We start from the raw sequence: 25591 nt of genomic DNA, 5'->3' as shown, positions 1-25591 counted from the left end.
AAATCACAAGAGATAGTTAAAAAGAAATAACACACACAGACCCAAAACAGGGCACAACCATATACTTTCTAGATAGATATCTTTGTTAGTAGCATTGCATAATATTGTTTGTTAGATCATCTAGCTTATATTAAGGTATTCACATATATATATAATATAGAAATCTTTGGTAGTACATAATATTGTTTGTATTCACTAATATATATTAAAATTTTTTAAAGATTTTTAAAAATAATTGTGTAATTTCTCAGTTATGTAATTATTATAACTAGTAATTATATATGTTAGTAATTATACTCTATTTTAAAATAGAAATTGTGTTTGGATATAAGATAGTAATAATATATAAATTTTTAATGTCTTCTTTGATAAAATAATTAGTAATTATATATAAAAAATAATTATTTTAGTAGTTAATAATAAAATGAAAGGATTTTAGTAATTACACATTATTCTTATGGATCTCATAATAATTAGAATTTCTCAATTACTTCTAATTATACTGTTACAGTATAATTATATGGTCAAACAAATATGACAAATAGTATAATTATCTCAAATTACACCTAAATCTAATTTTCCAAGACTTTTTAAACACATTATTTGCATATGTATATGACTATGTAATTACACTAAAATAATATACTTAGAAGTAATTGAAAAGTCTCCTTACACTCTTTAATTCTAAAACTCTATAAAATTTGAGTGTAATTATACTATTTAATTTATTTAATTACTTAAAACTTTTTATTTTAAAAATTAAGTACTAATTTTTTTAGAGCTTTTTTTTTTTTAGATCAGTTTTTTTTTTTTTTTTTTTTATTTTTGTGTATTTTTACGAAATTTCACATAAAAATTCTCATAATAACTAACAAATCAACTTAAATTGTAATCAAAATTCACATAGCAATCCACATAAAAACTATCGAAGCAATCCAAATCGTAAATTTAAAAACAAAAATTAAAAAATAGTATATAAAATAATTTATCTTTTACAAATTATTTTAACAAATAAAATATCAAGAATTAATAGGTAATTACCACCTAATATCAAAATAAATCTTCTACTTGTAATTTTATAATTAGGATCATAATTAAACTACTAGCACCTTTCAACACCATTCAATAATAGAGTGGATAAGTTTTTGTGAGGGTTAAATAGAAAGAAAAATGAAAAGCAAAAAAGAGTGACACAAAGTGGTGGACTCTTCTCTTTTAATTATTCATAACTAAATAAGAAACAATGGTTTTGGTTTCTCAACATTTGAGTGCCGCCATTACTCTACGACCGCCAGAACTCACAGATGGCGTCGGAATTCGCTCAAACTCCTTGAGGTTCCTTCCGGCGAGTAAAAAGCCCATCTCAATTTCCTTTGCCGCCACGTCACAGGATGCGATTCCTTCACAACCTGTAATCGAGCTCGAATTCATAGGGGTGAGTAGTAGTAGTAGTAGTAGTAGTACATTATTAAGCATTTTGAAGTTAATAAGGTACTTTAGAAATGGAAATTGGTAATTTGGGTTTGATGTTGCAGCCGAAGGCAGGAAACGACGGGTCGTATCCAGTAGAGAGGGCCAAAGAAATAAGTGGAGAGAAGTTGCTGAGGAACATCATGGCGGATAATAAGATTCAGCTTTACGCCACCTATGTAAGTCTTTCCATCCACCTATTCATACTCATCTTCAAATAAATCAAATAATTTAGATTGTTCAAATCATATAAAAATGCATATCTTGTTTAAATAAATATTTGTCTATTTATAATTAAATAGTGAATAAATATTATTATAAATTCTGTATTTTTGTAAAAATTATTAATTAAATTTTTATTTTATTAAATAATAAATTGAACCATGTAATTTTTTGTTAAAATAAAATTTAATTATAACTTGGTCAGAAAGTATTATAACCTGACTCATTACATTTTTTATATTTTTGTGCTAGAATTTAGTTTTAGATTGGTTATGTTAAAAAAAATTACAAAAATTGAGCTCATGATACTAATTTGTGTCATTTTAAAAAATATAGGGTCTAATTTATTATCTAACAAGTCTAATTGATAACTTTTATAAAATAAAAATAAAAATAAAAAAATACAAAAAGAAAATCAAAAATAATTTTTATCCTTAAATTTTCCTATTTGGTATTCTCAAATGCACATATTATATATTATATATTTTATGTATTAGTACATCAATTTTATAAGAATATTACTTTAAGAGCTTGTTTGGTACATATTAATTGATTGATACTATATAGTGTTTTATTCAAACATAGTATTTTTTTATTTAATGTAATAGGAGCCTTATACAGCTTATCAAACGAACCATAATGTTTAATTTAATTAAACATTAATGCTTATTATTTGTGTATGTGCCTAATATTTATATTTGTAAGTAAAATCATAAAATGAATGATAATTGTATCTTTTAATATAGTTATTTCCTACTCATAAACCTATTGACCCATAGCTAAGTTTGAGGTTAAATTTAGAGGCAAAAGGAGACTTAGTAGGTTGCTTGCTAGGCTGTAAATGTAGTAAAGTAGGTCTTTTTCAGGACAATAATAGTTGGAGAGCACATATTTCACTTCCTTAGTAACCATTGACTGTTATACCTAAATTTAAGGAAGAAAAAAAAAAGCTTAATCTCATCATTGTGTATGAAATGATGGATATTTTTCTAAAACTTCATTTAAATTTGAATCAAATAGGTATATAAATTGTTTTCTTTTAATAGCATTTTTATCTTTAACAGGGGAAAGTTATGAACTGTGGTGGTGGTGGAAGCTGTGGAACTTGTATAGTGGAGGTAAGAGTAGCTGTCCTTGTGTCTTTCTCATATTTTTTTTAATTATTTATTTGGTTTTACTTTGGAACATGTTACAACTTTAGTTTTCGAAAGTTGAAAGGCGTAGAACTTAGTGGCCAAATCATTATTATGAATGACCCTCCAATACGACATAAGAAAAATGTAACTGATAGGATGTATATGGAAAGTTGAATCATCATAGTAATGTCCTAAGAGTTAGTTTTATTTGGAAAGTATATAAAAATAAATTAAGAGAGTAATTTTAATAGGGCTTAAGTGAAATCTAGTTGTGTTTGTGTCTCAATAAAAGTCATTCCCTCACTTCTTTTTTCCCTATTTTATTGTCTGTGTTATTATTGTGTATCAATGGTTGTTGTCCACGGGTTTAGTTTCTAAGCCATGGAGGACAAAATGAGTTATGTTCAAGATGAAGAACTCAAGAAGTTAACAGCCTTGGAGAAGAGCATTGCAAACCTGGTAAATATCATCAAACAATTTATTCGTGCAGAACAAGAATGAGCTCAAGCGCCATTTAACCAGGAGCACGAGATCCCAACTTTTTCCAACACGGAATAGTCCCTTGGACATGAAGACATGAGCAGCTACTTAGAATTTCAAGGGGCCTTGGCAACATTCGAATGAGATACGGTTGTTCGATGAGATTTGTTACCAAGAACACTTGAACTTACAACCTTTGATGGTGACAGCCCAAAAGGATGGATTCTCAAAGCGAAATGTGAAGTGGAAACCATGGAATTGGCTCGCGAGTTTGAGGCTAACATTTCTTGCCTTAAGATCTACGAATTTTTCTGCTTCTTCTAATACTTCAGGGACTTTTCCAACAACCTAACCTAGAAACACGAATTATTGAAACACCACAACGAAGGACGATGAACGATGAACAAGCAAGGTCGCTTTGTGAGAAATGGTAAAGTGCACCAATGGTGCCGAACCCCACTATAAGGTATCATATCTCTACTAGTGCAATTCAATATTTGGTCCCACTTATTTTATTTTTATAATAATTATAGAAAATCGCTAACTATTTATAGGACGCTATTTCATGGTGGTGTTGAACACCATGCTGCTTAATAGCAGTACTCTTTTGCTTCGAGGCTTAGCTAAAGGATCTAGACTTTTCTTTTAGAATGGCCCATGACTAGGGAGCCAAAGTATGGACTCAACTCAAGCCTATAAAACTCTAGAAAGTTTTAGAGTACACTAGAATGTGCTTGGGGGCGTTGGAAGATTCTAGAATGTTCTAAAGCGTGCAAAATGGTGCAAGAAGGATGTGGAAGCCTCTAAAAGACTTCGAAGCATCTAGAACCATTAAGAGGGAACTAGACGTTCCAGACTACTCTAACTCTATGTTTGGCATGAAGGACTTTTGGGTGGATGTAGAGGGATGGAAACAACTCACAAATCTAAGGGAAAAAAAACAAAAAAGACGAAATAAAGTAGATTAAATGTCTTATTTATCCTTTAAACAATTAAAATATATGAGAAATGCTAGAAGGTACTAGTGGTGCCTAGCACCCTCCAATGTGTAATATTGCTATTGGAGGAGAGTTGTTATCCTTCCCATTTATCATACTCTCCATCCTTCCACTTTCTCTGCCTCTTACCAAACATAGCGTAAAAGTTGACTAGACTTGGTTAGAAGGTTCTACACCTTTATAGTTGATGTACCCATTCATTGTATATTATAGAAATTCAATAGGATCTTGACTCCATAGTTCTACTACCCCTTTTAGCTTACACATAATCAATGGACTACATGTTTGGGGCATGCACCACTGTATCCCAAACTCATGAACATTGATAGGTCTTCTCCTTTGTAATACCTCATGAACATTGATCTTATCAATCACTAATAACCAATTGAAAACTTTTACCTGGGACGAAGCACAACTCTTCCACACTATTTTGGCCCATTTTTCTTCTGCTATGTGACTAGAAACAAGACTACTGAAGGCACACTTGCAAGAGAAAATTCCACTTGAGTTTGGTTTCAAGAGTCTAGATACCTCTAGTAATCCATAAATTGGATTTTGTTCTAATATGCTCAGTAAAGACATTAAAATACTAACTTCCCTGATTTTGTTCTACCTTGGATTTGAGTCTTTTATTCTTGGCCATAGAAACTCGAGCTTAGTTTGGGAACATGAAAACCATCTCAAGTGTAATATAAAGCACTATCCATACTTTCTTTGTATCAGGATCATTTGGGTTTGAGAAGGTTGACTTAGTATGACGAACTGTGCTTAGTGCATCACTCTTCATTACTCAAAGTCTATATATATTTCTCTTTAGGATCATTTGGCTGACTTAGTTTTCTTCAACTCATGACGTATAACTTTCAATGTCGCTGCACAATGGCTAGCGGGTTTGGTATTAAGAATGACATGTTGCTTTACATGGGAAGACTAATGTTGCCTTGCCTATTGGGGCCACGCACTTCAACAAATTGTTGCTTAGTTTCATTGGGTGAGCGCGCAAAAAGATGTCGCAAAGTGGGTGCGTGAATGTGAAAATGTGCCAACAAAACAAGACAAAGGCTTCTCCTGCTGAGCTACCGCAACTAATCGCACTTCAATAACAATGGCTTTTATGAGTGGCTGACCAAGTCTGATGGGAAGGACACTTTTCTCGTTGTGCTTAATCAGTTGTGTATGTAAGCTCATTTCATTTCTCCCTTTAAAACATCATTTTACTGCTAAAAGTGTGGTTGAGATCTTTCTAAAGCTTCTATCATTTTAGATCAGGATAGAGTTTTCATGAGTCATTTTTCGCCATGAATTGTTTAAATTGCATGACACCACATTGAAGCACAGTACAACATACCATCCTCAAACTGACGGTCAATTTGGTTGAGCGTAGCAATGAATGTAAGATTAAGCTGACAATCGTAGGTAGACGCAATGGAAGCTCTATCTGCGCTACTATGGTCTATATGAAGTACTTGCTTGCATTGGCAAAATGGCCTACAAGTTAGGCTTACCTAACACTTCTTCCGTCCATCTGGTGGTTCATGTTTCACTGCTGCGACGAGCTCATGGGGCATCTAATTCTTCACCATTGGTGCTGCGACAGTTGAGTCCGGATTTAGAGCCGACTGTGCAGCCTGAAGAAGTGTTGAGGGGTCCACAATACCAACTCAGAAGGCCTAGGAGAGGTGGAGGTGCTAATCAAAAGGAAAGATTTAGCCCTCTTTGAAGCATCAAAGAAAAGTTACAATTACTTGCAGCAACAATTTCCTCATTTTCACCTTTTTCAAAAAAATTCCTCATTTTCACCTTGAAGACTAGGTGAAGTGTAGTTGACTGGCAGTGGGTGATAGTATGTACATGGAATGTTGACTTATCATAGAACAATGTAATCATCCCAGCATGCCCTGGATATATTTTGTTAATCACTCTAGAATGTCCTACAATTAGTTTTATGTATATGAGAAATGTACTAAGCACTAGCTTGTGGAGAGAAACCAGGTCTCTCGAATTACCTGGTCAGTTGTGTTCCTATTTCAGTTAAAATCACTCCCTCACTTTCTTCTTCCTTGTCTATCCGTCAGTATTACTATTGTGTATCATAATACTTGACTATCTTTCCTGTTTCTTAGTGCAGATTCTTGATGGGAAGGATCTTTTAAATGAAAGAACCAATACTGAACTCAAATATTTGAAAAAGGTAATAAACTTAAATTGTAATTAAAATTGTGTAGATAAACAAAATAGGAGCATTCCCTTTTCATTTTTTCCCCTTCATTGATATTTATTACTTAAAAGGGGTCATCCATTTTTGACATTGGTTAATATTTTACAGAAACCCGAATCATGGAGACTTGCTTGTCAAACTATTGTGGGAAATAAAGAAAATTCTGGAAAGGTATATAGAAATGTTGTGTTCTTTAGTGGATTAATCAGCTTTTAAAAAAATCAAGGAATTTGTTCTATATTTAATTGTGTTTTATTCTTTACTCCACGGCTCTTTCTGTTGCTAACAGGTTGTGGTTCAGAGGATTCCCCAGTGGAAGAAGTGAATGAGAGCCATTGCCATGTTTTTAACAGTGCCTTTTATCGATTTTTTCAGAAAATAACTCATTAAACAGAGCTCTGAGGCTCACATATGCCACTGGCCAGTGGCCACTTCTTTGCCTTTCTCCATTGTAGAACTAGATTTATATTGTCATTTTAAGTACAATTGTAAGAATATCAAGTAACTTGGATGTTACTTAGCTGTAAGAATCAGAAACAATAGGGATATTCGCAGCAAAACTACTTGAATTTTACATCTTTTAACACTTAATCACAAAAATTGAAATTTTGACGGTAAAATCTACTAAATGCAGGTTTCATTTTGCTCATTACACTTCTATCCAAAAACTTCAGTTAAGTGTCACAGTGGATTGCTTCCACGTGTACACAAATGTAAACGTAGCAAATTTTTAGTGGTTCACGTAATATTAATGAGTATTGCTATTGGGCACCAATGGTGTGGTACCTAGCACCTCTAGACATGTCGTCTTGCGATTGGCTAGCGATACTCTCTAAAATTTTGTTACATTAAACTATATGGGACTCGATACTTAATTGGACCAATAGCAATATTGACATATAGAAGGGTGCTAGTATGGGTGTTCATTGGATCATATCTAATGTTTTTAGACCTATTCAGATCGGATCCAATGTTTTCAGTCATCTAATCGATCTAACATCCAATGGATGTTGGATTGGATCGGTTCTATCTATTGGATGTATTTCATGTATATCTATTTGTTTAATTTGAGTTTATCCAATATTTTAGTTTTAGATCGAATCGGATCCATCCGATATTTTAGATCCAATATCTATTGGATTGAATTTGATCTATCCAATCCAAAAAAAAAAGTAAAATTTTTAATGTTAATTTTCATATATTCACATGTTTTTTTTTATGTATAACAATATAAAATATAATACTTATTCAAACTAAATAAAAATATGAATTAGTTCTATTGGATTTTTGGACACCCCATCCAACATCCGATTCGATCTGATTGGGTATTTATAAATATCATTCAATCTGATTCGATCATAATTAGATATCTAATGTTTGGCGATCGGTTGTAATTAGATCGGTCGGTTGTTATTGGATTAGATCAATATATGCACACCCCTAGGTGCTAGGCACCACTAGTGCCTTTTAACATTTCTCAATATTAATTATTAAAATATTATAAAAAAAATTAAAGATCATTAAAAAAATATTTTCATTTTCATTTTCCTTTTCTTTTTATTTTTTTTTCTTTTCCTTCTTCTTAACTGCACCAAAAAAAAAAAACTAACTCATCTCATCCATCTCAGTGGCCTCCCCTTCTCTCTTTATTCCTCCCTCTTGGTGCAAGCAGAAGGCCAGTGGACAGCCAGGCGCAGACCCTCTCCTCTCTCTCGTTCTCGCGTGACCCAGCCCCCTCTGCCCCGCTCGGTGACCCAGACTGGCAACCCAGACCCAACTACGCTGGTCATGGTTGGGATCGTGATTTCATGGTCATATCCAACCACAGTGGTCACAATTTATCCATTTTCCTAGCTGCTCACCTAGACCGAGAAAAAGGAAAAGGTTGTGTGCTTTGTTAACCTCCTCCTCCGGATTTATACTCCGATAGATGCCTGTGCTCCATATAGGAATTGTCGCAGCAATGAGCAATTGTGGACTTGATGGCTCTATTGCAATCACGGTTGAGAAATCGAGTCGGGACTCGTCTTCAAGCTTGGGAGAAAAAAATAGGGTAGAGAGAGAGGATGAAAGAGATGGAATTAGGGTTAGGGTTATTAGTTTTAGGTTATTTAAAAAGAAGGATAAGAAGAAGAAGAAAAATATATATATATTTTATTATTGTTTTATTTTTATAATTTTTAAATTATTTTTTTATGATATTTTAATAATTAATATTACGTATACTACTAAAAATTTGTCGTGTGTGCAGGCAGAAGGCCGTAGAAGGACAGTATATGTGGACAGTCTACTGTGTCACTTAATAACAGTTTTTGGACGGAAGCATAAGTGCAATACAATAGGCTTTGCTGCTAAAAAAATGAGTTTATATAGTTAAAGTGGTACAAACTATAAAATTTAAGTGGTTTAGCCACTAATATCCCGAAACAATAACACCATTTTGTTGTTGTTATACTCTTATTGAAAGTTGCATTATAACATACAACACATAGTTCAACAATATCGAAACTTTCACTGTTCCTTCACCATGCCATATGTAACAAGTTCTTCCAAGCCTTTCCTGAGCCTCTTTGCAGCAACATGACAGCTCTCTAGAGGCATCCCTCCATACGTGACTCGGATGCAGCCAGACACACCACAAGCGCTTCCCGGGAGAACCACCACGCTATGTCTACGAGCGAGCCAGCACACAACTTCAAAATCATCATTTGAGTACTTTTCTGGGAGTCTGGCCCATAGGTATATAGCTCCTTCTCCTGTCACTGCATCTTTGCCTAGTGGTGTAAGGGCCTCAGTAAGTAGTTCTTTGTTTTTGCCAAGGCTTTTAACTTTGTTCTTGATCCACTCATCCCCAGCTTCCAAGCAGTAGAGGGCTAGATACTGTGAAATCATTGGAGCACAGATGGCTACATTGTCTTGAACCTTGAGAAGCTGAGTTCTTAGAGCCGTTGCCTCAGACGGGTAAGCTATCTGAAAAGAATCAAGTAAAATTTATATCATATTTACAAGATAAGTAAGAATAAAATGGATTAATAGAATAATAAAACTATAAAATTGTGTACATATCCAACTCGCCAACCCATCATTCCATATGCCTTTGAGAATGAAAATAGATTGATAATATGGTTCCCCTCTATACAACTGTGCTTTCGACCATCATACATGAAGTGCCTGAAAAACATAATAAGTGATTTAGCCGAGTAAAATAGTTAGTAAACCACCATGTGTACTTACCCCTTAATCCATTTTAGCAATTGAATAAATGCTATGTTTGGTGTGATTTATAAAATAATAATAATAATAATAATAAATCACCACTAAAATTTAGGATCATTTTGACATTGTGTGAAATAGTATTTTTTTCAGATTCGTAATATTTAGGGGTTAAGTTATAGATTTGTTTATTATGAAATTTCACAAAATTTTCAAAAGTTCGCTTTTAATAAATTAGATACCGTTAGAAAAATAATCCAAAAATATATAATTTTGTGTGAAATAGTATTTTTTTTTTCCAATTCTCAATATTAGGGGATAAAAAGGGGTCACAAGTTAAGAAATTTTATAATTATTTTAAAATCTAAAATTATTTGATTTTATTTGGAATTAAAATTGGATATTTTTAATTATTTTATTTGATTTATTTAGATTTTAATAGTAATAATAAAATTATTTAATAATGCAATTGACATATTTGTTGTGTAGAATTGTGTGTGTAATTTTTTTATGTATTCAAAACTTATATGACAATTAAAAAAAAATTCAAATAAAACTGAATCACACCTATTAAATATATCCTGGTATATATGATAAAAGTGTACGTAAAAACTTAAATACATATAAGAAACTTACTCATATGCATTATCAATTACAAGCCAAGATCCAGCCCTTTGACAAATATCTGAAAATCTCTGTTTTAGGAAAACAAATAAACATGAAAAAGAAAAAGACAAAGGAGTTAGATAAGTGAAATCTAGCCAAGGAATAGATGCAGGATATAAAGTTTAGGGTAAGTGTATAGGAAACTCTCCTAAATGGGTGTTTCAGTGCACTTCTTTCTGTTTTGGTATTAAGATAGTTTTTTAATTCAATTTTTTTCATGATCATTGACCTTGTAAATTTTCTCTAAATAATTTATAACCTTAAAAATAAGGTTCAAACGTTTACTTATGCGTATAAGAAAAAATTAATTACTCGTGTAACTTAAATATTTTGAACCTTATTTTGATACTGTTATTCAGGATTTTTTAAAAATTTACTTATGATCCTAAACAACTACAATGTATAAAATCATGAAAAAAAATTAAACAAAATTTTTTTTGTTCTGAATGCTGAAGTAGATAGTGAGTGTACCAAAACACACATTTTAAGTGTTTACTATAATAGTGTTTCATATAAATATATAGATATATTATTCATATAACATACCTTTAGAAGAGGCTCTGAAATGCATTTCCCAGATGGATTTCCTGGATTTACTAAAGAAACAAGCTTTGGTGTAGGTTTTGTTTCTGAAAGTGTTCTCTCTAACCAATCTAGAAGAGGGAATGAAAAACACAAAACAAAGTATTTTAGTGTATACAATTCATAATAATTAAGAATGATGAAACTTGTTATTGTTGAAAATTACTGTAACAATAATATAAATATATATATAGGTATAAACCTGTATCTGGATCTAGTGTTATGGGATCACTTGGACCTATCAATATGTTAGTGATGCCTGTCATACTAAAGGACATGTGTGCATTGAAGAAGTATGGTGCAAACAGTACTACAGAGTCTGTTGCATCACATAGTGTTAACACAAGGTTTAGAAATCCCTGTACATCATCAAAGAATAACATTTCAATAGTCACTTTAATATTGTATTGTATACTGTATATAGTATGTATGTATGTATTGAGTTTACAAACATAATAATAAAACAAGTTTAATGGTGTACCTGGTTTGAACCTGATGTAACCATAACAGAAGATTTCAACAATTTATTTTTCTCGCGCAGCTGCATATCGGAAAATTTCAAACCTTAGAATTGCATTTGGTTGGAGGTAATAAAATGGAATAAAACGGAAAGGAATCAATTTCCATTCTATGTCGGCCTTTGGTTGCATTTTAAAATAAGTAGTGCTATTGTCAACCTCTTAATCAACCTTCGTTCTTAAAAACATAAAAATACTTTTTTTAAAAAAAGAATCATGGTGGTGTACGTTATAGTTAGAACATTATTTCTATAATTTTTTTAATAATTTAGAATAGTTCACATTGTCGAAAATAGGTTTGAAATTTTTTGAACACGCATGATAAATTAGAATATCAAGAACTCTGTATTCGGTACTGTAAATTATTCAAAAAATTTCAAAAATTTACAAAAATAATATTATAACTATAACGAATACTGTTATAAAAAAAATATTCCGATATGTGATTTTGGGCACAAAAGTTAACTAAGAGAATGTTGTTATTAGCACTTCTGTTTTAAAATATTGAAATATCATACTTTTCAAAATAAAGAAAAGTCCATTCCAATTCAAAATTAGAAAAAAATTAATGATTTCTTGTACTAATTTTTTTTAATGCATTTTAAATTTTATTGTGTTCCTATTTTAATTTTTCTTCCAACTCAACCAATTAAGTACTTGAGATTTCATTGTTGTGATTATTATTTGGCAAGTTAATTGTACCTTTTTGGTCAATGCTTCATTGAGCTGTGGAAGGCCTTCATGAGGTCCATACCTACTAGTTGTTGGATCAAATGTTATATGTTTAACTTTTTCCAAAGCCTCTTCTGGTGGTTGCCAGTACACTGTTCCCTGCATATCCCAGAAAATTCACTTTAAGAATATGTATATATATATATATATATATATATATATATAAATATATATAATTTATGTATATAACAGAGCTGGAAATCAAACCTTAGCCAGAGGCATTGGATCTTTAACACTATTGGTCAACTCAAGCATCTGCAAAAACAACACTAAACTTTTAAAAAGAATCCTTATAACTTCATCACACATTCATTCATTATTCAAGGAATACCATTTTTTTAACTAAATTTAAAACTATGAATGAATATTTTAGGAGGAAAAAAAAAAGAAAATTAAAAAGAGAGTTAAATTACCTTAACCATGATTGGAAGATCAGTGTTGAGAGCTCTAGTGGCCAAGTTCTTCCCATTTTCCATTTACCCAAATAGATAGGAAAAAATGAATGGAGTGAGTGTGAGAGTGAGAGAGAGAGAGATGCCTTTTTATACCACTTTTTTGACTAATTCCACATCAAAATCTTAGGCCCATTATTATATTTAGATTTTGAAGATTTGATTATTTTCACAGGTAGGTGTAGTAGGTGTATCACTACTATTATCCTTGCATGTGCAACCTGTCATTTTTTTTTTGTTTTGAGGGAAATAATTCATACCTTCATTAATGTCCAACCTGTCATTAATACATTCATATATTTTTTTTTCTTCTCATCATTCTTACAAAATGCTAATTAATTAAATTGGTTGGTGGTGGATAAATTAAAATAAAATGAGTAATAACACGTGTACACCAAAAAAAAAAATACACACACAAATGTGACACATTTATGTGTAAGTTACTTCAATCAATTATTTTTATTTAAAGTTGGTCTCAGTTATTAAAAGTAACTTAACATGTAAATGTGTACTATATTTGTGTATGTTTTATGTTTGATTAGTGTACATAACATTCATTAGTCTTGAGAAAAAAGAAAGATATTCATATATATATATAAATTTATTATATTCCAGGAAGTGAGTAGTTAGCTTAAACTAACACGTGTAGACTTTAAAAGTAAATTTATAACATGATTCACGTGTCAAAATTTTATTCTTATTTTTGCCAAACAAATAATAATAAGATCCATTAATGTTAAATGTCATTATACATATATTACCACGTGATTGTGTTGTTGTCTAACAATAATTAACATATAATAATAATGTCCAATATTGTCCTAGCAGATTATTTAAATATTAATCATATATTATAAACATTAATAATCGTAACACTATCAGACTAATATTTCATTCACGTGATTTAGTAAGGTAATTTGTAGGCTTCTGTATACAACTTAATCATTGAGAGGAAAAAAAACAAAATCGTATCTTTTTTCTTGATCTTTTCCCTTATAATTTCTTTTTTATTATTCCAATATCCAGCCAAGTTGATCTTGCTTTAGATTAATCTGGAAAAAAAAATACAAATAAGAAAAACAATTAATTTTTTTTTTTTTTTTAAATAAAAGATGATGATTTTATTAATGCATTTCTTGCTCAATTACATCAAAGATGTTACTCGGAATGGAGGAAACCGAATAACTACAATCAGCATGTAACCATGAAACTCGAGCAAAAGCATGAGCAACACGATTAGCAGATCGTTTAACAAAACGAAAATTATCATTATTCAAGTTGGAAAGAAGAGGTTTGCACTCCTCGATGCAACTACCAAAAGGAGAAGCCATAGTTATGGAACTCCGGAGAGCTTGGACGGTAACAAGACTATCCATCTCCACTGTGACGTTGGAGACATTTGAATTCTTTATCCAACTTAGAGCTTCTTTCACTCCTAACGCCTCAGCATAACCAGGATCAACCCTCCCTTGCCAAGAACCGGTCCTAAGCATGGATGAAACAACCGGTAGTGTCCCGAAGCACCCAACCAAAACCAAATCGATTCTTATCCGCAAACGTAGCAGCGTCCACATTAATCTTGAAATAACCAACATGAGGGGCACACCAATGCTCATCTCCTTCTCCAATTTCAATCGATGAAGAGAAGGGTGAAAAAGTTTTTCCTTGAGCACAAAACCATTGTTCAAGATCATTTTTTGCTAACGCCACAACATTCTTGACCGAACAAGACTTGCCATTCCATACCTTGTTGTTTCTTTCTTGCCAAATTGCCCAACATAGCATGGCACCCAATCATTTATCATTGTCATTCCATCTTTGAAATTGGTGCTGAAACTAGTCCCCAAAAGAGCTGTCACCGATGCTACCATTATAAAGAGCAGCATACCTCCAGCAAGCAGCCGCAAACGAACAGCCTACAATGCAGTGGGTTGTTGACTCCGACATACGATCACACTTGGGGCAAGAGGATGCAATTGGAACATGTCGTTGAATGAGTTGCACCCGAGTAGGAAGACAATTGGATAAAGCTCTCCATACCATTTCCTTCACTTTTGGGGGCACCTTTAAGCTCCAAAAATCAGTCCAAAAAGTCGAGATAGTCATGGAAACAAGAGGAGGCTTCAAGTGTTGAATCAAATTGTATGTTGATTTTACTGTATAGGCACCTGAAGTCTCTTTATTCCAATACCAAGTGTCCATCGAATTGGAAGAAGAAATATGAATAGAAAGTATTAAATCCTTGTCTCTAACATTGAACAAGTCAGAAACAATTTCAACATCCCAATTTTTTCCATCCATAGTCATTAAGCACTTCACTTGTTTGTCACAAAGGCTAGGATGAGAAGAAGTGATGAAAGGGTTATCAATATCCGGAAGCCAAGGGTCCCTAGTAATAGAAATATTCTCCCCCGAACCCACAAGTAAACTCCCACCTTTGATAATTAAATCCTTAGCTTCAAGAATGCTTCTCCAAACATAGCTAGGATTATTTCCCAATTCAGCACTAATAAAAGAACCACGAGGATAGTATTTAGCTTTAAAAAGCTTACCAACAAGAGAGTTCGTCATTGTATGCAGTCTCCACGCTTGTTTGCCAAGAAGAGCTATATTGAAATCATGAAGATGAAAAAAATCCATACCTCCCTGATCCTTTGCTTCACACATTCGGTCCCACTTCATCCAATGTATACCCGATTTATTCTTCGATGAAGCTCGCCACCAAAATTTACACATCAGTTGCTCTAAGTCTTCACAGATTCCTTTTGGAATTAGAAACACACTCATAGCATAGTTTGGAAGAGATTGGGCAACCGATTTGATAAGCACTTCTTTTCCTGCTCGAGACAAAAACTTGCTATCCCAACTTTCAACTCTTTTCCTCATCTTATCCTTAAGAAAACCCAACACCGCATTTTTATTGTGTTTCATGATGTTAGGCAACCCCAAATAAAAGCCATCATCCCCAGCTTCAGGCATCCCCATAATAGAGCAAATACTGTCCCGATTCTTGCTGAAGAAAATGGACGATTTTTGACGATTCACTTTCTGACCAGAAGCAAGTTCATAACTCTGAAGAAGTGTCATAATCCTTTGCGCTTCACTTTCTAGCGCCCGACAATAAAGGTAGCTATCATCGGCAAAAAACATATGAGTGATGTGGGGAGCTCCTCGAGCAACTTGACAGCCTTTAATCCACCCTTTAGTTTCATAATTTCGAATGAGAGAAGAAAGACCCTCAGCACAAATAATGAAATGATAAGGGGATAAAGGGTCACCCTGACGAATTCCCCGAGATGGAGTAATAGGACCCAAATGTTGCCCACCCGAGATGATCCAGTATCGAACAGAAACAACCAAAGCCATAATCAACTGCACACATCTAGGATGAAACCCCAGCTTCAAGAGAAACAATTCCAGGAAAGACCATTCAACTCGATCATAGGCCTTACTCATGTCTAACTTCAAAGCCATTTGTCCCACCTTGCCCTTGCTCTTTCTTTTAAGATAATGCATGATCTCAAAAGACACCAAAATGTTATCAGTAATAAACCTACCAGGGACAAAAGCACTCTAGTTCTCTGAGACAATATCATTCAAAAATAGCTTGAGTCTATTAGCCATTACCTTAGAGATTACCTTATAGACCACGTTACAGAGTGCAATTGGGCGAAGATCACCCATCCTTTCAGGATTCTTCTTCTTAGGAATGAGCACCAGATTAGTATTGTTCAAAGCTTCAGGAATAGAGGCGGAATCAAAGAAATCTCGTACAAGCTGAACCACATCCGAACCCACTATGTCCCAACACTTCTGGAAAAAACCCGGAGTCATACCATCAGGACCAGGAGATTTGTCAGGATGCATCTGGAAAAGAGCCTTTCTCACTTCTTCAGTAGTAACCGGAGCCAACAAATCAGTATTCATTTCTGAAGTAATAGCAGGGGCAATACCATCAAGAATATCAGTATGAAGATTACCCGAAGTAGAAAATAACTCAGTGTAGAAACTGACCATATGATCGCCCAAACCCGACTCCCAATCAAGCCAACTCCCATTGTAATCTTGAAGCTTATGAATCGTATTTTGGCGTTTACGAGCACTCGCATAAACATGGAAATACTTACTATTACTATCTCCTTCTTTGAGCCAAAGTTGCTTGGAGCGTTGTTTCCAAAACACTTCCCTTTTAGTAAGCACTTCAAAAAGATCTCTTTCCGCTTTGAGATGGGCCTCGACAGACACTTCATCATTCTTCCCTTTAAGTCTCCGAATCAAGCTCTTACATTCAGAGATTTGTTGATGAAAATTACCAGTTTTCTCTTTTCCCCAAGTAGCCAGAACCTCGCCACACTTAGAAATTTTTGAACTGAGAGGAAAAGTATCATACTGACGCCAACAATCACTAACAACTTGCAGACAATAAGGTTCTCTCAACCAAGCATTATCAAACCGAAAATGTTTCACCCCATTAAATATGTTTCAAATAATAGGATCCAAAAAAATTGGACAATGGTCTGACGAGGATGCATGAAGATTAAATAATTTGGCAGTCAAGAAATTATTAAGCCAAGAAAGAGAAGCCAATGCTCTATCAAGCCTTACCTCGGTCCAATTAGATGTACCCCTTCCTCTCTCCCACGTGTAAGGGTGGCCATGAAGCTCCATGTCAACAAGATTGCACTCCGAAAGAACTTGACAAAATCCCTGGATCAGTCTCTCGGGGTAAGGCCGACCCACATTTTTGTCACTATGACTAGTGACATTGTTGAGATCCCCAATAAACACAAACGACCAACGAGCATTTGCAGATTGTTGACGAATAAGACCCCAAGTGTTCTCTCTTTGACTTCTATTTGCTTCACCATAAACGCCAATAAGCCTCCAAGTAGGCATATTTGGAATATGAGTGAGAATATTGATATGTTTGTCAGAAAATCAATAATCCCCCCCTCTTCCTTATATTTCCATAACATGGAAAGTCCACCACTATGCCCACGGGCCTCCACCACAAATAAGCCTTCATAGCCCAAAGATATTCGGACCCTTTCAAGAATAGCTTTGCCACACAATGTTTCACAAAGAAAAACAAATTTAGGCTTCTTTTGGACAACAATATCCTTAAGGAACTGTATGGCCCGAGGGTTCCCAAGCCCCCGGCAGTTCCAACTCAAGGTACTCATGACTCTTGGCGAGCCTGGAAACCCAGACCCGCCCCAAACAAGTTTTTTGTTGCACCTTCTTCTCCATTTGCAAAAATACCATTTAAATTCTGGCCCAAAGCACCTGGCCCAACAGAACCCAACCTCTTCCTCTTTGATTCAAAAACAACCAACTCATTATCCACCACAACTTGCGTGTCACCCCCTATATCATTGGTCATATTAATATCAATGTTATCACCATTATTTTCCACATATTCAGCACCAAATTTATGCACGATTATAGGGTCATCAATCCCAAGATCTTCTCCTCTCCCCCAATTCTCACCATTACTGCCCGACTGATGCACCTGGACATCCTCCACTGTAATGCCGACTGCTCCACCACCATTCCTCCTGGCTGCCGACGATTGCTCCTCCCCGTATTTCTCCTTGCGTCCCGATCGTAGCCACTGCGATCGAATCAGTTTATTCTGACGTTGGGTCGTGGCTCTCATGAAGACTCCGTACGGCTTGACGATCGACTCCTCCGACGTCTCGAACAATCTTGGACAAAGCTTATCGGCATGGCCGATCAATCCGCATATGAAACAAAATGTAGGGGCATGCTCATATTTAAAGTTAACCCAAAACCAATCTGAAATATTCAGTCGACGGATCTTCATTCGGCGCTTCAATGGTTGATCAAGACTAATCGTAACACGGACTTTAAAATATTCCCTCCACACCGGAAAAATTATTCTATCGGACTCCACGAACTTTCCGATATAACCGCCTATTCTCTGTATCGTCTTTTCTGTTCAAAATCCATGTTGAAGATCGTGGATTTGAACCCAAAGATCAAGTCGGTTGAGGGTGATGGTTCTCAGATTATCGCCAACCTTGAGTCTTTCGAAAATTAATTGCTTTCTTTCAAACGTCCATGGACTCCCTCCAATGACTCTTTTAATATCCAGTTCATGATAGAATTGAAACAAAAATCTATTTTGCTCCAACTCCTTCACATATAGACCCTTAACTGGTTTCCAAAGGAAAGCCATCATGTGTTGCATGGCTTGTACATCAATGACCCTAACATTCAAGAACCGGCCAACAAGACACCAACGCACATCATACTCTTCCTCTTCTTCCTCTACGTCTAAAGACAGTCCACCAAATTCTTCAACATCAAGCGTAACCTCCTCGTCAATCTCCCCTGGAGGATAACTTGAACTTGCAGAAGCCATATCAAAATCAGAACATAGAAAAAACTGAACACTAATTACAAAGAAATCTCAATAAATCAATGACCAAAAGACAAAACTCATACTGTGTCAAAGGACAGTACTGCACTAGCTAATGCTAAATGTTCATGGTTAGAGGAAATACCTCCTCCTAGGATTTTTTGTTAATTTTCGTTATGGATAGAAAAACAATTACTTAACATCAAGAAAATGTTCCCATATATCATAAAATAAAGATAAAACAAAAATTAGTTACGTATTGTGTTTATTTTATTTTTTTGAACAAGGTACAGATTGTATTATTAATTTAGGATCAAATATATATTTATTTGCTTACAAAAATTATATATTTTATATCATTATATGTTAAGATTTTTAGTAAGTTATTTGGCCGTTTTATGTAATGTGACATAGGGTCTTCGTTCAGCACGTAATTTCTATTCAGGCTGATCGACACATTTGAATCAGAAAACGAGTTGAGATTATTATAAAATGTGTATATGTATGTGTATGTATATTATATGCATGATGTATAATGTGATTTATATACTACCAACACTAATACAGTTGCAGTACGGAGTGCATTGGTACAGTATATGATGTTAAGGTGTATCACACAGCGTTACAAACACTAATATGGGATGAGTACGAAGTGCATGTGGTACAACACTCAGTTGTACTCAAGGTGCGATTAGCCCTACCAACACTAGTACGGGACGAGTACTTAGTGCATGTGGTATAGAGATCGTGCTTCTATTAAGAACGTTCTTGATCATCTGTTAAGCCTTGTAAATAGGTGTGGGGGCCTAGATGCAAGTCGGTTATATGTTTTATGTTTTTCTTACTGAATTTGTCGACTCACATATATGTTTACATGTGTAGGTAAAGGAAAGATCAAGGTTGAGAAACAGTGAGTCTAGAGCTTGAAGATGATTGCACATATCAAGATGGTTAGACCTGGAGTATTCAATTTCAGGACGATTTGGGCCTTTATTTTGTAGTCACAAAATGACACTTTTGTAAAATGTATTTTGAATGATGTTATAAACTTTTAAGATAGGATCTCGACTTCTATATATAGTTATGTATTTATAAAAGTTTAAATTTGACACGATTTTCAAGAAACCATTTGGTTAGTAAAGGTGTCTACATTAATTAAAAAATCACTGTAGCAGGCCTAAACAAGTAGGGCTAGACACCACCACCCCTAATCAGTCGTTCGGGATCGTCGTTGGTCGGTAATTTGGGGTATTAGTTAGTCATCGGTGATGGTGTCGGTCGGCTGGTTGGGATATAGAGATCTCGTCGGTGACGGCGTCAGTCATTGGGGTACTACGGTCCCGTTGATCGTGGTTGGGGGTTGTCGGGAATGTGGATCAAATTTTTGAGAGATCTCTCAAAAATATAGGGATCTAAGCGAGAGAGGGAGAATCGGAGGGAGAAGTTTTGGGGTCTCGTCGGTCGGGTTCAAGACTTGCCACCGGTCAATGGTTGAGGTTGGGGTCTTGTCGCCGAAGGGGTGTTGGAGTTGGAGTTTTACTGCCAAAACTGTATTTGGGTGTTGGGTTAGGTTGTTTCGTGTATGTTCACTTTAGGGAAAAGGAAAAGAAGAAAAATTAAAAGAATAGAAAAAAAAATATAATAAATATATTTATTTATTTATTAAATCATTATTTATTTATTTATTTATTTTTAAATTATTTTTATAATATTTAAATAATTAATATTGTGTAGACTACTTAAATTTTACCACATGTATATTGACACTTGAGCAGTCCATCTTAGCACTTAAGAGATCATTTCGGATGGAAAAGTAAATAACAAAACACATGTGAGTTTGGAGAGTTTTACTATCAGATAGTATTGTTAGAAAAATTAATAATATACCCAAGATCTATTTGTATATAACATAGAACACAATAATAAGATATAATAATTAGGTATGTGTACCTGATTGATCCATAGCAATTATCTCTGATTGATCCACAGCAGTTACTCCAATTTGATAGTGCAATACTATCAACTAAGTCTTCCTCCCTAGATCTCTAAATCAGAAGCAGTTTATTTATCTGATTATCAAAAGGTATACAATTGTGATGAGACAATATGTATTTATAGAGTTAGGGAGGGGACTTAGCTACAAAACCCTAGTTGGGCCCGTCATCAAAGGCTTCAAATACCAACTAGAAAAGCCCACACTTCGCTTCACCTAGACTTTACAATACGCATGCTAAGCCCATTAACAATTGATCACCAACAACATGGGCTAACACAGCAAAGAACTATCCAATCAACCCAAGTTTTAATAAAACCAATAAAATTTAATGTAAGCCCAAATAAAAGTCTAACATTCTCCCACTTGAGCTACATTGATTTTAATACATATATATTATATATCAAAATAATTTTATTTGAAAACGACTCATGGGTTGAACAATAGAAAAACATTTGTGGCCACTTTAAAAATGATAGTTCTCTGATAGCATCTCAACATACCGGTCCAATTTAACCTTTGATAATGAACTATGACAGTCATATTGTTTTTAGCTCAACAAAAGACATTCATAATCACAAATACCAAAGTATTAAATCGACATGGTCAATAAGTCTAGTAGTGTGGTAAGGAATTATGTTCAACATGTGATCAATTTAAAATAACATAATATCCTTATCAGTCCTCAATTTCACTGATACAGTGATGCTTAATAAATAAGCCAGTGAAATTAAACATACACAACTTAATAAATAAGTCAGTGTCACTAAATTTGCTTAAGAATTAAGCCAACAAAATATCATTGTCATTTAGTAAATATACTTAAAATACAATGATCACAACAAGATATGAACTACATGCTTTCAATTCAATTATTCTCGAGAATATAACAAAGCCTAACTGAAAGCATAAACATCCAATAATCAAAAAGTATTGGCCCACAAAATAGTTCATAACATTAACAAGTAAATTACATATAAATGTAATCTCAAAAGATAAAGCAAGAAACTCCCACTAATCCAAAGGAGCAAAAGATTATAAAATCCCCATATCAAAAACATGTTTATCAAACAATATGGCACTTAATCCTTTGGTTAGAGGATCTGCTAACAACAACTTGGTCTTTCAATATTCTATCACAATGTCTCCTTTCTTGACCAAGTCTCTAATAGTGAGATACTTTATTTCCATATGTTTAGAAGCACTACTAATCTCATTATTCTTTGAAAGAAAACAACAATATTATTATCACAATAGATTAGTATAGGAGAGGAAATGGGATCAACTAGTCGTATCTCTAAAATCAAATTCTTTAACCATAAAGCTTGCAAAGATGCACCATAACATACGACAAATTCAACATATATAGTAGATGATACGATTAAAGTCTATTTAACACTTTTTCAAGAAATAGCAGCACCAACAAAAGTGAAAATATAGCCAGAAGTTGACTTTAAATCATCTACATAACCACCAAAATCTGAATCTGAATAACCAACAACTCGAAGATTGTTGACATGCTTATACACAAGCATAAAACTCTTCGTTCTTTGCAAATATCTCAAAAACTTTCTTGGCTGCAACCCAATGATCATGGCCAGGATCAGATAAATATCTCCTAAGAACATCGTCCATGAAAGCAATGTCAGGTCTAGTGCAAACCTAAGCATACATCAAACTCCCTACTGCACTTGCATATGGGATATTCTTCATTGCTTCTCTTTTTTAAGTCGTTCTTAGGACATTGTTGCTTAGTGAACTTGTCCCCTTTCAGAATAGGAACGAAACCAGCTTTACACAAATCCATGTTGAACCTTTTGAGCACAGGATTATTGTAAGCTTCTTGAGGTAAGCCAAGAAATTTTCAATTCTTATCATGATAAATCTCAATCTCCAAAACTAAAGATGCCTCTCCAAGATCTTTCATATCAAAATTGGAAATATTTAAAAATTTTTGGTCTCATTTAGTAATGACAAATCACTGCTGGCAAGTAAAATATCGTCTACATAAAGAACAAGAAAAATATGATGACTCCCACTGATCTTCATATAAATACACTAGTCAAACTTGTTCTCGATGAAACCCAACAGTGTCACAACCTTATTAAACTTCAAGTACCACTGGTGAGATGCCTGTTTGAGACTATAAATGGATCATTTCAATTTGCAAACCAAATTGTCATTTCCATTTTCCTCGAAGCCTTCAGGTTGAGACATAAAAAATTTGCTCACTCAATTCTCCATTCAGAACAATAGTTTTAACATCCATTTGATGCAACTCTAAATCAACAACTAAGTCCATAATAATTTTGAATGAATCTTTAGTGGAAACATGTGAGAAAATTTTGAGTGTAATCAATACCTTCTCTTTGAGTAAAGCCTTTAGCCACTAAACACGCTTTAAACCTTTCAATCTGTCCCTTTTTATCCCTTTTAGTTCTTAAAAAATCCATTTGCAACCTATTGGTTTGAAACCATCAGGTAATAGAACTAACTTTCACATATACATTATTTTTGTCCATAAACTTAATTTCATCATCCATAGCTTCTATCCATTTTGAAGAATGTGGACAATTAAGTGCTTCACTATAAGTAAGAGTTTCCACAAAATGACCAAGATCACATTCACCTTCTCCAAGGTAAATAAATTTATCATCACACCTTATTGACATCTTTTGTCTTTGAGATCTCCATATAGGAGGTACTTCTGGAATAACCTCTATTTATTGACCATCATTTTGAATGACATATTCCACAATTAGATTTCTCTGATAACAAGACCCTCATCAACAACAAAACCTTCTTCAATAATAGGTTCCTCATCAATAGTAGGACCTTCATCATCTTCGATATCGGGAGCAATATATTCATCAACAATGGGAGTGTTATCAACTAGAGTAAGAATAAGACTGCTATTATTATCATCTCTTGAAAAAGAGATAGGAATAAAATTTCCTTTAGATGACTCCCCCATTTCAAGAGATGGTGAAGTAATATTTTCAGCAACATCAAATTCCAGAAATTTAAGAACCGAGATTCAACAATTCGCGTACCACGAGTAGGATAAAGAAAAGCGATATCCTTTTGAGCGCATTGGATAACCAATGAAATAACAACGATTTGTTCTCGGATCTAACTTTTTCAAATTAGGATCATAAATCTTTACTTCAGCTGGACAACCCCATACACGAAGATGATTCAGACTAGGCTTCCGCCTACCCACAACTCAAAAGGGGTCTGGGAACATGACACGGGAACACGATTTAAAATATAAGTTGCAGTCATGAGTGCTTTACCCCATAAAAACTGGGGAAGATTTGATGTACTCATCTTGCTTCTAACCATATCTATGAGTGTGATTTCTCCTTTCAGCAACGCCATTTTGTTCAGGTGAACCTAACATAGTGTACTGAGAAACTACACCATTTTCGAGAAAATATGCAGCAAAAGGCCTCATGCGTAGTCCATATTCTGAATAACAACCATAATTTCTCCTCCACGATCTGAAAGAACAACTTTGATGACTCTTCCTAATTGTTTCTGAAGAACATTTCGAAAGATTTTAACTTTATCAAGAGCGTTGGATTTTTCTTGAATCAAGTGAAGCCATATAGAGAAAAATCATTTTTGAAAGTTATGACATACTTGTATCCTTAACGTAGTAGTCAATTTTGTACAAGTATAATCAAAGACAAGGATCCCAAATTTTAAGCATTAACAGGAGGAAGAATTTTAGCTAGAAGTAATCGATCAACTCTTTCTTTAGAAATATGACCCAATCTATTGTTCCATAATAATAAGTATGTTATCTTAATATAAGATTTCTTATCCACAATATTCACAACATTGAAAAAGGAAGCTAAGGAAGTCAATGATAATTTGAAAAGAATATCAGAGTAAAAACAGTTTCCAATTATTCGGAGTCAACATAATGTCAACACTATAATTGGCTAAACGAAAAGAAAATCATTGGTTCACTATGTTTAAGCGAAACTGAATTACTTTAAAAGTAGGAATCAAGTAATTACTGTTCAAAACAATCTGAACACTAAACTGTAATTCAAGAATAAGTGTGCCAACATAAATAACGTCCACTCCAATATAAGTGTCCACTGTAAGCATTGACTCCCTCTCACTTGGCTTCTTGAAATCCCTTAGCCTCTGGTTGTTATTGTTTCTCTTCATATTTTCTTTATCCTTTGTTGGACTTGAGTTGAGAAACAAAGTGAGAAGACTCATTCTTTTCATTTTGTTAGCTTGCTTGTTTCAGCTACACACTGAGAAATTAGATCACTAAAACTCCATGTTTTATTATAAGTGTTGTAGGCTGTCTTGATAAGACTGAAAGAGGCAGGAAGTGCATGAAGAGCTCGATGAATAATGAAAGAGTCAGGAAGAGGAATATTATGATCTTTCAACTTGGACTGAACATTCACCAATTTCAGAATAAAATCTCGCACTCCTTTTATTTTTCATACTTAATGGTTGCCATTTCATCCATAAGATGTCCAGCTTTAGCGATTTCA

The 25591-nt window shown here is 33.9% G+C and overlaps 2 protein-coding genes across 5 annotated transcripts; one reads left to right on the top strand and one right to left on the bottom strand.

Moving 5' to 3' along the window:
- The first annotated feature begins 1119 nt into the window (after nucleotides 1-1119).
- Nucleotides 1120-7084, top strand: LOC115699133 (photosynthetic NDH subunit of subcomplex B 3, chloroplastic). 4 transcript variants are annotated; one of them, XM_030626382.2, is made up of 6 exons: nucleotides 1120-1435; nucleotides 1536-1649; nucleotides 2757-2810; nucleotides 6435-6497; nucleotides 6633-6695; nucleotides 6814-7084. In XM_030626382.2, the coding sequence occupies exons 1-6, from the start codon at nucleotides 1244-1246 to the stop codon at nucleotides 6847-6849; spliced, it is 522 nt and encodes a 173-aa protein (XP_030482242.1). In that variant the 5' UTR covers nucleotides 1120-1243; the 3' UTR covers nucleotides 6850-7084. The 4 variants fall into 4 exon arrangements, 2 of the variants coding, with proteins under 2 accessions (XP_030482242.1, XP_060962416.1); XR_009685113.1 differs by lacking the exons at nucleotides 6633-6695; nucleotides 6814-7084 and adding exons at nucleotides 3319-3774; nucleotides 5194-6315 and having other exon boundaries at nucleotides 1141-1435; nucleotides 6435-6496; XR_009685114.1 differs by lacking the exons at nucleotides 6633-6695; nucleotides 6814-7084 and adding an exon at nucleotides 3319-3774 and having other exon boundaries at nucleotides 1141-1435; nucleotides 6435-6496.
- A 1784-nt stretch (nucleotides 7085-8868) lies between these two features.
- LOC115699125 (aromatic aminotransferase ISS1) lies at nucleotides 8869-12888 on the bottom strand. The gene is made up of 9 exons (XM_030626372.2): nucleotides 12649-12888; nucleotides 12443-12490; nucleotides 12206-12334; nucleotides 11467-11526; nucleotides 11188-11344; nucleotides 10950-11056; nucleotides 10374-10432; nucleotides 9587-9695; nucleotides 8869-9494 (listed from the first exon to the last, which is right to left on the bottom strand). Exons 1-9 carry the CDS (start codon nucleotides 12709-12711, stop codon nucleotides 9036-9038), a joined length of 1191 nt encoding a protein of 396 aa, XP_030482232.1. The 5' UTR covers nucleotides 12712-12888; the 3' UTR covers nucleotides 8869-9035.
- Nucleotides 12889-25591: the final 12703 nt, after the last annotated feature.

The sequence above is a fragment of the Cannabis sativa genome, chromosome X (genome assembly GCF_029168945.1).
Source record: "Cannabis sativa cultivar Pink pepper isolate KNU-18-1 chromosome X, ASM2916894v1, whole genome shotgun sequence".
Taxonomy (NCBI): Eukaryota; Viridiplantae; Streptophyta; class Magnoliopsida; order Rosales; family Cannabaceae; genus Cannabis; species Cannabis sativa.
This window is presented reverse-complemented; position numbering and strand designations above follow the sequence as displayed.